The sequence below is a fragment of the Pieris rapae genome, chromosome Z (assembly GCF_905147795.1).
Source record: "Pieris rapae chromosome Z, ilPieRapa1.1, whole genome shotgun sequence".
In the NCBI taxonomy this organism is placed as follows: Eukaryota; Metazoa; Arthropoda; class Insecta; order Lepidoptera; family Pieridae; genus Pieris; species Pieris rapae.
In genome coordinates, this window is record NC_059534.1 from 3344882 (window position 1) to 3358430 (window position 13549).

General features: G+C 33.2%; 1 protein-coding gene across 3 annotated transcripts in view; it reads left to right on the plus strand.

Moving 5' to 3' along the window:
• LOC111003340 (cGMP-inhibited 3',5'-cyclic phosphodiesterase A) overlaps nucleotides 1–13549 on the plus strand; it is an 87782-nt gene that overhangs the window by 13541 nt on the left and 60692 nt on the right. For 2 of the 3 annotated variants that reach the window (XM_022273784.2, XM_022273783.2), the window contains exon 3: nucleotides 8702–8883. In XM_022273784.2, the coding sequence (XP_022129476.2) occupies nucleotides 8702–8883 (182 nt within the window). Of the gene's footprint in view, nucleotides 1–8701; nucleotides 8928–13549 lie in introns of those variants that run through there. The other variant, XM_045633973.1, reaches the window with a different exon arrangement.

The window sequence follows — 13549 nt, forward strand, 5'->3', positions numbered from 1 at the left end:
CTATTGCACGTACGATTTGTGATACACTGATTATAAACGCAATTATGTACGGGAATACGTAATAAGATGAAAATAACTTGATATTTATTATCTTGAGACTTTGTAAATAAAAGAGAAGTGATCAAAATGTTTTTCAATAACTGCTTTTCTTATTAGGTATTTATAATATCAGTAAAGGCATGACGAGTTGCTTACATTGCCTTGGAGTACAAATAATTAACGACCCATTTTAATTAAAACAAATAAATCTTATAATATTGTAAATTCTGAGATAGATTTAGTGTGTAACTAGTAGTATTTCATACTTATAATACACAATATAGGCGAGATCACTTACCATCAGATGAGCCTTCTGCCCGTAAGCCTCCTATTACAAAAAAAAAATTTCCTAGGATCAAACTAACCATGAATTAAATTTTGGGCAACAAATGAAACTTTAGTGTAATAAGAATAATGATGGTCCATGCATAGCTACCAAGTATATCGATTGATTGTCTAACGTAGATTTTTAATAAGGGGCTAATAAAAAATGTTTTGAGACAAAGAAATTTTGAGAAAATTAAAGACAAAATGAAAATCAGTGCAATTTCGTTTAACAAAAGTAACGGATGTGGTACCGCCACCCACTCCAAAAATTCAATTGAAAGTTTATTGTACTCAAAGATAAAAATATGTATAGTCCTTGATTAAGACTATTTTATATTTTCTTTAATAGTTGATTTTAAACTATAATATATAATTTTATGTACAAATACAAGTGTAGAGTAGTAATAAAAATTAAGTATACGAATTTTTTTCTTATGCGAATTTCACGTCTTTGACTTGAAAAGAAAAGAAGTTTAATCGCTCAAGCCGAAAGAATCGAGCCCGTCATTAACATTCCCTCAGGACACCGCGACGCCTCTAGAGCTTGCAAGCCAAATTATCTGATCGTATTTTACATCTAAAATTTCGACTATGTTTATGCGTGCTCCTATATCACCATGCCAACTGCTGATGGAGGGCAAATCTTTTTTAATGAACTATTGATTACGTAAGATGTCATGTGCAACATGGTGTAACGGTTGTTGATAATCATTGTACTACGTCTTTGATTTGAGAACTGGAAGCAAATGTAAAAACAGAACCGTTAAGCATTTAATATTTATTTCTTAATGTCGTTTATAATCTACATTGTTTTGATTTCTTCTTTCATTTTGGAAACCATAGAAACAATGCTCTCATCAACTAATAACAATTTTAAATTTAATAAACTCTAGTAGCTCTCGTGAATCCTAATTCATTGTTGTAAAATCAGTACATGCAGTGTATCTATATAATGTTTAATGTGGGTCTTACTTCCGCTGTCATACTTAAGGGTTGTTTTCAATTGTAATTTACTATCAAGACAGTAGCAAAAACTTCGTTATATTGAGATTTCTGAGGAATTTGAAGTGTTTTCATTAAAGAATAAGCACGATCATCAAGCAGTTAGGTATCAAATGATGCTTTTTTTGTAATGATGATGTGCTTTTCCTAAGTAAACACTTCTCATATATTTATGACGTGTTAAAAGTGGTGTTATAACTACACTGATATACCGTTGATATACCAGAATTACCTTTATGCTGATAATGAAAAAAAAATTTCAATATTTGTAGGTTTATTTAAGCAAATGACCGCCATTGCGCCCTGACAGGCAGGGGACCGCAAATGTTTGTGTCAAGTACGAAAGCCGGAAACTCACGGTAAAAGCGAATGTCACAAAGCGAGACATGTAATTTAGACTATAAAATTGGATGGCAGACACAATTAAATGAATCGGTTTAAAATGGCATTTGCAAGTCAGATTTTGATCTATATTTGGTCAACGTAATTGTGAAAAGTTTTTCAGAATACATATGAGGTTTCTGTTTACAGTTTTGTTCCCTTTAACTTTATCTTTTATATATATTTGCCTATTAAACTAACTGTACGTTCTCTATTATTAGGTTTATAAGTAATTAGGTTATAGCAATTAGGTTTGGCACTTTTCATTTTCCCATACATTTTTCCTTATGAAAGTTGTCTTGCACAATAGTGTCGACAGCATTCTCATAAATAAATAAAGTGTAACGGTAAAGTAAAATTGAGTTGGTGATATTATGTAAAATAACAATGTTGCTTCACCGACAGGTGTGAATAGTTTACGCGTGTCAGCTGTCAGAATGATGATGGATATGGAAATGTTCCTTGCCACTAAGTAGGCCGTATGCTAACCATGTTGATATATATACCTAGTCTTGCCATAAATACTGAAACAAAGAAAAATATATTTTTTTCTATTTCAAATAACATTTATTACTTTTGCAGTGTGTTAGTTTAACACATATGTAAAATTTATATTATATAAAGCTTATTCGAAGTGGTCTCCATTGGCTGCGATACGGTCCTGTTACGAGGCCAGTTATCAAAATAAGCACGCACTCTTTCCATGGGAAAGATGCGTAGACTGAATTTTATGGGCCGGCGCCAAGTCTTGCTGGAAGGACCATGCTTTGTTATTAAAATTCGTGTTATTAAGCAGCTTCACTACACAACACTTGTGTCGAAGTTTTGATAGCTTTTTCACAAAAGTGTGGCTCAGTCACTCCTTCTAATACCCAACCAAACCACCACTGAAGTCGGATAGAGCCCACATTGCACTCTGTCGACTACTTGGGAAGCTTCCTTAGAGCTTAGAATACTCATACAGAAAACAAAAAAAAATAATGGTTAAACCTTTTTAGATCTGGTCGATTATCGATATACCGATTAGCGTAACTGAGAGTTAGCATTCTACGAGTTTATATTCATGATTAATAAATTAAAGATTTTTATAAAACAACGTTATAGTTCGGCGCGCTTTTAAGCTGGTATTTCAAAATTAGACGTAGGCGATACAATAATTAAATTTCGGTATTTTACGATTATTTTGTGAAAGTTTTAACTAAATATGTTGTTGAATAGTTATTAGTGAACTGTCTTGGTCAGTTCATCCATTCACCGTATTATTATTTTTCGTTATACTTTTGTTAAATATTTTTATAAAATGTATATTTTTGCAAATTATTCTATAACAGGCGGCAAACGGGCAAACATACAAGAAATTAAATGAATTTATTAAAATAAGCCTTAAATTTGCAGTATTGGTTTTTTACCAACATTGATGGCGCCAAATTCACAGTATTTTCTCGCTGGGGACGTGATTTTAATGCCATGCCATATATGTATATCGCTCGATTGTGAAACGGTGGACTAAAACATTTTTTAATCATTATACAAAAGTACAACTACGAGTATACGTGATTTTACAACACTGCAGTAACTTCGTAATATATCGCTCAGATGGCGTATAGTTATTGGCGAAATTCCCGAATGAGACGCGAAATGAATGTATAATGCGAGGTTAAGACACTTGCTGGTTATGCGTTTATACGCTATATGAATAACTTATAAAATTTACCCAACAAATTATCGTTTCACTATTAATGTTTAATATTAAATTCGTAGTAATAAAAAGTATTTCTTAAGAGTGCTTGCTTGGTGGTGTTGTTTTTTACTGTTGTTTGGATGGACATATTATTAAGTTGATGTGTCCTTATTATGGTGGCGCCAGTTTTATAAACATCTAAGCTAATACAAGATTCACAAAAGCCTGGTGTTGTAATCGTAATATATTTATTCATGTTTCTGAAAATGCTATATTATATATTGCACAGAACTTAGATTTGCTCCTAAGATCATTGGCCTATAAGTAACTTTAAATTTTAATACCGCTTGCGATCCCGATACTAATAATTTACGAAAGAAAGCTTTGAATTAAACTTAATACATAAATTTATTATTAATAATAATAATAATAAAGACGAACCGTTTAGAATCTTCATCCATTACGATATTAACAGTAGTAGATAAAAATATGAGCACCCGCTAATATATTATATACTTAGAACAATACCCAATATCAGATTAAAGCCGGAATAACATCACCAATATATATATATATATATATATATATATATATACCAATATATCAACAATATATATATATATAATATAATAGAAAAATATAGCTTTGATGCAGATCGGGTTGCTTACTGCGATACTGTGGATTTCACGAAACTAGTTATTTTACGAAATTACTTTCGCATATTTCGAAACTACTTTCGGGAAACATGTATGCCACTAATTGCTTTATGTAATTCCGGCCTAATTATTGTATTTAGTTTCACGAAACTAATATGGTTTAGTTTCAAAGTTAGAAGTTGGTGTAATTTATGAAATCGAATGCCATCATAAACTCTAGTCGATCGAATATTTATGTAATTATTACCTAAGTTTGTACACCCTCAATGAAATTGTTCATATTACTATTTAATAAACGGATCATGATTTTTATAATAGGTACGTAATGTCCGTATCTCATTAATATCATTAAAGAACCATTCAGAAAAAGGTGGCTAATGCTCTACTAATCCTTATAAAGCGAGCTGGTTAACAGGTTAGGTCAGGGTTCTTCATTACATTGTATTGGTGTGGGCGGGACCCACCGGTCTGGCACTTTAGACAAGCTTCCATATAAAGTTAAAAGAAAGACTTCTCATCTTCAAGTGGAAATTGGATCTGACACCAACAATAGTACGGCTGGGTACAGAGGGCGTCCACAGTGTGTCTTGGTTTTGAGCCTCGTATTTCACCAGGATCCAAGTCTTCCGGCTCTTTTGCCTCATATGCTGTACGGCGCCAGGTATGCCGGTATGCCATGCTTCCACTTTCCTTACGGGTTCCAATCAAGCGCTTGCTAGGAAATATGTTTGGGATCCCTTTGGGGTGTGCCTATCCATTTAAATGTGCGTCGCTTGATGTGCTGGTTAATCGGGGTTTCTCTGGCAGCGCTCCCAAAGTTGCCCGTTAGCGGTCTTTTCGGGCCACGCGTTTTTTATGGCATCAAAAAATTATAGATATCTTTGTATAAATGTGAGTGGAAATATGATTTAACTTTGGCTACAAATCGTAAGACAGTTTCTCTGAACAAACAGATATGATTCGCTTCAAGTATTGTCAAGTATCGGTTATGACTTTCAATTAGGGTAAAGTTATGCTTAGTCAAAATCAAAGTATATTTGAGTAAGGAAGGTACTGGTTTTAGGCGATCCATTTATAGGGGAAAACAAACTAGTTCATTGATCATAATATATCTTTATTGGAAAAAAGTGTAGCGACAACTACAAACTACGGCTACAATCACTGCGACTACAATTCTGACCTATATATAACACAACATAAATTTTCGACCTTGGCCCCAGTGGCCTATGGGCCTTCGGGCCTTCGGGCCGCCCAGTCATTGTTAAGACTAGTAAAGGATCCTGTCTTTTACCATAGCGTATTCATAATTTTGTACATAAACTAAGATCGCATTGTTCGACTCAATGTTGAAACCTTGAGAGTTGCAAAGATATCCACGCGAACAATTCTGTATCCTGGAGTATGCTAAAAGCGTTTGTATAAATTAGACACACGGGTATTACGTATTTGTTGACGCGATTCATACATGCTTTTACTGTCTTTCTTATCAGCAATCAGTCAACAACGTCTGATAAATGGCAATTCGAAATAGTGTTGTGCTATTAAATGTTCGCGAAATCTGTGTAAATATTTTTACATTATCATAATGCGATATATTGTCCCATCATGAACATGTGACACGACCGTTTGGCTAATCCTAAACGGATGTGCCAACATTTCGCTTACATTATAAGCCCCCTCAGCATTTGAAAATGCATTAAAAGGAATTTAAACTTTATAACTCAAATCATAATAGCCTCAATTAATTTTGATAATGTACACTTATGGACGTAAGCAAAATCAATCAGAAAAGCGCAATTAGTCAACCCCTTCCTAGTGGGAGTGCCATGATGCCTTCGGGCTTCAGCCAAAGTCTCTCGGAAAACCGGCGTGCAAATCTCGCGTTTCGTGCCCTGAGAGAGAGAGGTCCTCAGCACCCGGTAGTGGACGCACAGGCTGCCCTAGGTACTCTTGAGAAAGAGGGGAGGGGCAATTTTGCGCTCTACAACCAACATAGGTCAGCAACGCATTTGCAAGCCTTCTGGAAATGTGAGCATCCATAAATAAATAAGAAAGAAAATGAAACGTTTTACCTCTAACTGGGACAAGGAAATAGGAGAATGCACTTATTACTGTAGGGTTACGTCAACATATTATATCAAGGTGAATGCAGGCAGCTTTAATAATTAATTTACCAATCCCATTCCGACCAGCCACCACAAGTAGCACTCGCTTAGAAGGACGCAAGGCCAACCATCGGCCATATTGTATATAGCGAGGAGGCCGATATGGGAGAAAGACAACCCGAATAGTTACATACTTCCAGTTTATAGTAGGTAAAAATTCGTTAATAATAAAAATGTAATATGTTAATTAGAGTCTGTATGTATACATTGAAGGTGCTACAGAATAAGTTAAGCACACGAAAAACTCGGAGTCTTTGTTTGCCATTTAATTAATTTTAGTTGCTTAAAATCTATAATATATCTCTAGATGCTTCGTTGCTGACCACGACGCTGAGACATGGGCTGCCGACTAAAGAGAGAGAGAGACAATTATAGATTTTCTCGCTCTCTCTTTACAGATACAGATACAGAAATCGGTAGAGATCCTCCTCTTCAGATGATTCCTTCGCTCAGATATAAGCCACCAATCGGAATGAGAGAGAAAATATGTAAAATATAATGATCGCGTTTACATAATTTTATCATATCGGATATAATATAAAATTATGTAGTGTGTGGTATTCTAGTGTGGTCAATGACATAGATAGTTCCGCCGTATTACTAATTTATAGTACTTATTCGATTATTCTTGCTATGTCGGTCATGGCAAATCTTTGTGGCGGAGACCTTGGAGTAATTGGTACAATTATTGACTGCCTTTATCTGCCTTCGCCCCTTTCCACCTATGCATTCGTTATTCCATCCACCTAATTACTAACCGTGAACTTTTCGTTTATGTGTCATGGTCAAATTGCATTTGTGGTAAATTCCACAATTGACACGAGAAGAGAATAAATACCACACATCACTATTGTTATCTCTTTATGATCAAGCTATCAGTAAATGTTCAATCGGGGGATTGCGCATCGACACCGATGATTCTTCACGTATTCCATAATAAGTTGGAACCGTGGCGAATCTCTTTTTTCCAATAATTTTGGTTTTCCAATAATGAATATTTCAATTCACTAAGCTAGCCGGATTAATTGAACCACTAATTTAAATTTAAAAAAAAATGTTAAATTCTTAGCGAACAGCCCGTTTTTTTATTTAAATCATTAAAATCGGTAAAAATAAAATCGTTGCCCATATGGTGTAGCAGGGCCTGGGATCAATTCTCATGGAAGTAATAGTGGTATCAATTACTGCTTGCTGTCTTACCAGACATCCGACCTACGGATTATGTCAAAAGGAATTCTCTAAGTCATTTAGTGCATAATTATTTTTTGAGTATAATCAATATAAATAATCCGCCGCGAGTTAGCACGTAGAACATTGTGAATATTGTGAACCGAAACTCTTAATGGCACAGATACGGTTTTAGGGAGTGACTTGTGGTACCATTTTAGAGAGAATTAAAATACATTATTTTATTAGATCCGGACCTATTTGTTACGTGTTCATTTAAGATAACACATTCTGTAATTTTTGCATAATTTTAACAGTATGCGCAACGCACGCGATGCTTACCTTTTCTTTCCTTTCTTTTTTCAATTCCAACCAGTAGTACTTGAAAACACGTTCAACCAAAAATCCCTTTCAGATTTATAATCGCTGAAATCGCGTTACTGTCAGCTGTCATCTCACGGAGTATTTAATTTAACAACGTCAGTGTTAATAGTTTAAAACCTTTAAGGTCCCACACTTGATTTTATTCGATTTGCTCCAACTAGATATTTTTAGATCTTTAACTTAACTATTTTATAGTTGATAGTAATAGTGATTGCAGCTGCTATTGCTTAGACATGAGAAAGTGCTTTTAATAATAATAATGACTACGGTCTATACAGTTTTTAACTAATTTGACGTTTTTAATTTCTGATATAAAACACTGGCAGCTGACACTAGTGCCTTTGCTCCGACATATATTTCAAGTAACAAAAATTGTATAAAGTATATTATATACATGTATGTAGTTGTTTCTGCTTACATAAACATACCATAAATTTTTATGAACATAAATTTGTATTGCACTATCCTTGGAATAAATATGTTTTGTATAATTTCTAGTTGTTTATGAGAATGCTTCTAAATTTATCATTTTAACATATAAACGCTATGTTGTGTTCTGTATTGGAAGGAACGCAATGTATTGTTTGTTTGACATTTAACGTGTTTAAACCATAAATGTTTTCTTTGTGATGAAATAAATACTTAACTAAATTATTAGATTATTGTTGTTGTAGCGTGTTATTTGTCCGATGAATTAGTGACGGTAAAATTATTAGATATATAATATTACATATTAGTTACTAATTTTTTATACACAATATCAGAATAAGTTAATGTTGCGAAAATAATTTCATGCTCGCTCGCTGGCGTTTCCGGTAGTTAAAAATAAAACTAAGAATAATCTATAATTATTGAGTCTGAGTATTTATAATAAGACTAACCTTATTGCTTTGTTTCAGTACAAGTAACTCAACCGCGGAGGCAGATACTGGAGTTGAATGACTTAGAAAACATGGCGAAGCGCCTGGTGAGCACTGGCAAGTTCCTCACGATGCATAAGCGTCGTAAGAAGCGTCTCCTCACCAGATCACTTAGCCAGGAGACGGCACTGCTAGACGACCTGCTGCTAGGACAAGTGCAGGCAAGTGGAGTGACGAATATTCCTGCTCTTATTTACTCGTTAACGTAAGTCGCATAGCCTTCTATGATCGGTCGATCGCGAAGTTGCAAAGCGAAGGATTGAAGGATTGATCGTTCTTTTAGGTGCCAAATGTATTGAAGTGTTTCTTAATTGGTTTTTATCCAAGCCCCGCAATTTAGGCATATTCCGCTTCGAATTAAAACGGTGATAGAAATGGTTGGTTGATCCAGGATGTGATTGACTCCTGGAATAACAAAACAGTTTCAGCTTAGTTGAGACTAAAACCAAAACAACGTCTCTAATATCTCACGAAGATATACAGGGCCTGACCATCATCAGATTATATTATGTTGACACTTCTTCAAGGTGTCACGTTCTTTAGTTGTTAAAATTAAATTATTGAGCTGACTGTTGTGTTTTAGGCTTTGCGCTATGTGTGTATATATGTGACATAAATATTAAATGTTAAAATGAATGAGCAGATAGTGTTTACTTTAAAGAATAGGGGGCAAATGCGCACACCGCCATGGACAATGCCAGAGAGCTCGATAGTGCGTTGCCGGCCTTTAAGAATAAAAAGTGTGTACTGAATAAAAATATGTAGATTTTTATACACCTACAAATTCTATAGGTTGAATGACTGTTTCGACGTAATGTAGTGCTTACATGTTTTGGAACTTCCAATTTTTTTGTTTACTTCGTCTGAAGCGCATTTATCGTGGTGGAAATATTCACATATATACGCTGAAAAGCTCCAAACTTGTAAAATTCTAAATACATTCGCATTAGGTCAGATATTTATGACACAAAATCAACGTGTGTTAAATTAAGCTACATCGCAGCGCCACTGCATCTGAGCGAGTGACCGATGAATAATTGGCTTTGTTATCCTTTTCTATTTCTGCTGATCCGTAGCGTCGCTTAGATATTTTTCAATTGTTATGCTGCTTTGACAAACAAGCCCGAGGCGAAGATTTTTTCATATCTATGAAAGAGGCAAAATGAGATTTGTAATTGGTTTCGGGTTGAATAAATAAAACAAAGGAAAACGCTAATTGTCACGGCTTTATTCTATTCGCCTTGGTCATTACATTGTCCTTCAATATGTTGGCTGTCAAATTTTAATGTCATTTGTTAGTATTCATGAGGCAATTATCCGTTGTCTGCATGTTTGTGTGCTCAGAAAACATATTAAGCCGCGGCTACTGTCAAGGTAGCTGTGTTTGTTCATTTATGGCCGTTATTATTTGTTCATCTGTCGGAAATTTGGATTTCTATTAAATTAAATGTATCGAGCGCATTATAAACTGAACGTAAAGTTAGATCGAGAAGATACTAGATAGTAGAAGTTAAAGTTAGATAACCGAGACATGGTTTAGTTTATAATGATTTATAGTTCTAAAAATGTTTGAATTTAAAGAAAAACATTTTGTTACGGATTATAGATGTGTTATTGTATTTAAAAACGTATAATTATTTAAACATAATTTTAAATTTAACCGACGTTTCGCGTGCTTTACAGCGTGCGTGGTCACGGTGGTCACCGTGTTTTTCTTTAAATGTGTAAAAGTTATGTTAAAAGACAATACTACGTTTGAATTTAATTGTTTTAGATGGCATAGATTATTTTTAAACTTCAATTATATTTTAACAAACCGCTATCGCGGTTAGAATTGATATACTATGTTACTGTAATAATAAAAAAACTTGCTATACAATTTCTTATATTACTCCGTATTGTATCGGGGTGATAGGTTTCGACATAAGTGGTATGTAAATTAACACGAGTGGTTTATATAATGTCGCCATTATTGCGCTGTACATAGTCTTTATGTTTTAGATATGTACAACATAAAGACTATCTATATGTATAATAATATTATTATGTTGGTAAACTCAAAAACAACTGATTTCCAAAAGAAAATTTATATAGAATGTTATATTATGGGTTCAGCTGTGCGAGGATACTACTCTATACGAAAGGTTTTATAATTGCATAAATGAGCTTTTAAGTAGTAAGTATTTCAAATTCCTTTTTTGTGATACGATTTTGTGAATTTATGTTGAATTCAAAAATAACATCGTTTATATATGAACGTAATAAATTATGAATTATTTGTTCATTCGTTTGTAACAATACTCTCAATTGTATTGCTTATTTTCATATCACCAAACGCCATTACTAATTTGTGTATACTGTTCGATACAGATTGAATGTATTGATGTAATACAGATATCGTATCTAAGGAGTTTTCTAATGTATATGTATGATGGAACATTTCGATTCCTACTTAATGTGATAAATAATTCGTTCATAGCTGCAACATAGGCCTTCAAGAAAACGTACCACTTTTAAAATGCGCGCAATGTAAGGTCGAATAACTGCAATATCATTTATCATCAGTCAAGCACACTGCTTGTTTGCTCCCTGTTATATATAAATTAAAACCATCATCAATACATTTTTTATATTAAACAATGATTATGCGACGTTTATAACAAGCAGTATTTATGTTTAATTTTCTGAGGTTCTGTCGAACTCCGATGACAGCGTTACACTGTTCTTGTTAAATTAAAATATTTAATTATGGTTTTAATAAAATCTTGCTGAAGTGAATAAAAAAAAAATCTTTCGAATTTTCTATGTAACAATATGCTTAGATAATATTTAAAAAAAATTAGATAATAGCGTTAGAGTTGTTTAATAAAACGTATGTAACACAGGCATACTAACAATAAGATATTCATCAGCACGAAAATAGGCGTAGAAGGTTATTGCCCTTTTTGTCAAGAAAAAAATCTTCGATTGTAGAGATTAAACGTCTTAAGAAACAGATGTTCTTTTCTTGTGACATATTTAGGTTTGCTTCCTCCAGCTTTGGCGAAATAAATGTATGTAAGCACAATTGTCTGCATACGTTTTAAACATCTGTTTTCGTTTTCTAAATCTTTGAAAAAATATGAATTCTTAATTTCCTTCCACTTTCTGTTAGTGTCTAAAACTTTTTCATTCTTGTTTTTTGCCTTATGGGCTTTGCTATAGTAAGTATAGTAGAAGGTAGTAGTTACTTCGGAATAAACGACAATGTCATCCGCCAAACGTACAATTCAAAGTTTCAAGACACCACTCATTGTATTTCCGAACCAAATTGAGATAACATATATAGATACATATATATAATATACTTTGGAAGTATACTTTGATGTAAATAAAATGAACACTTAGACATATACCAAACGCAAAAACGATACTGCGCCATTCCTTTTCTATATTAGTGTTTATACCGTGAATATAGTAATATCAGTTTAGACTGCTTAGTATTTTATACTGTAGGTATATCGCTATACTAAAAACCTTTAAATCCTTTCGTTTATGACCAGTTAAAAGGAAGTCGACAGCGCATTAGTGTAAATTTTCAGCTCAGTGAGTTATGATTTAGGAAACATTAAATTTCGATTAAATTACAACTCTATTCGTTTAGATATTAGAAACATATTCGCTTAGCAGTTATATGACAGTTGATGACAATATGATATGAAGTTAAACTTATTTTTCAATACATTTTGATTATTGATAAGAACTAAATCTAGGGAGCCAATTGTATGTATATAAGTTATTTGACATTATTGAACTTGAGAACAAACGTTAACGAAATATAAAAAAGAAAAGAAAAAAAAATTAATTTACATATGAACATTATAGAGTTGTTTGATTTATTTAAAAATATACAAGACTTTTACACTAACAAAAAGGATGATAACGCTCAAAATATTCCTTTTGTCTAACAATCGGAGTTATATTCAATTCAAATGTTTTGAAAAGCCCTTTCAGGTTTTGTTAATCAGTTTAGTGAATATTAGATTTTATACTGGAATATAAATTAAATTATAATGCTTAGGTTCTGCTAAATACAATTAAAGTTATGTAGATATAGATAATAAAACTATTTTTTTTTTACTAAAGGTGCACAGCCACATGGACCAGAGGCTTTAAATTAGTTTTAATTTTATATTTATTAATTGTGGTATTTTCCTATGTATGCTAAAAATATTGTAATTACTATAAATTTTGTTGGAAGCACTAAAATATACGTCATTATTTTTGTTATATGACTTAATCCGGGACCAGATTTTTTTAAATTTATAGCTTTGTTATATCCCTATGAAATTCGAACTACATTGGTATGTAGAAATATAAAGCGCTTAAAATGTTTTATTCATCACAAAATCCTAGGGAATTTAATACTTATATGCTGCCGCAGCATACTATATCTTAGAGCGGCAGCCAAAAGATAATATAACTTTATAATAAGCCTTGGCAAGAGGTTTCTCGTATAAATAAAATGTTGAACAAGTTATATGACTTTTGTTTAATCCAAATGTAAATAGCGTCATAAAAACTCTGAATTATTGTTTTTATTTTGTTATCTTTTGTCTGCGGTCAAAACGCCACAACTGCATATACTTTGGTGCGGCGTAATTTGGCAAGGGAATTGACCGATTCAGCCTACTTTACGATGTTGTTCAAACATTTTGAATTGAAAACTAAGTAAATGTTGTATAGTATTTTTTTTATAGAACAGGATTTATTTTGGCAAATGGGGAGGAGGCTCACCTGATGTTAATCGATACCGCCGCCCATGGACACTCACAATGCCAGAGGGCT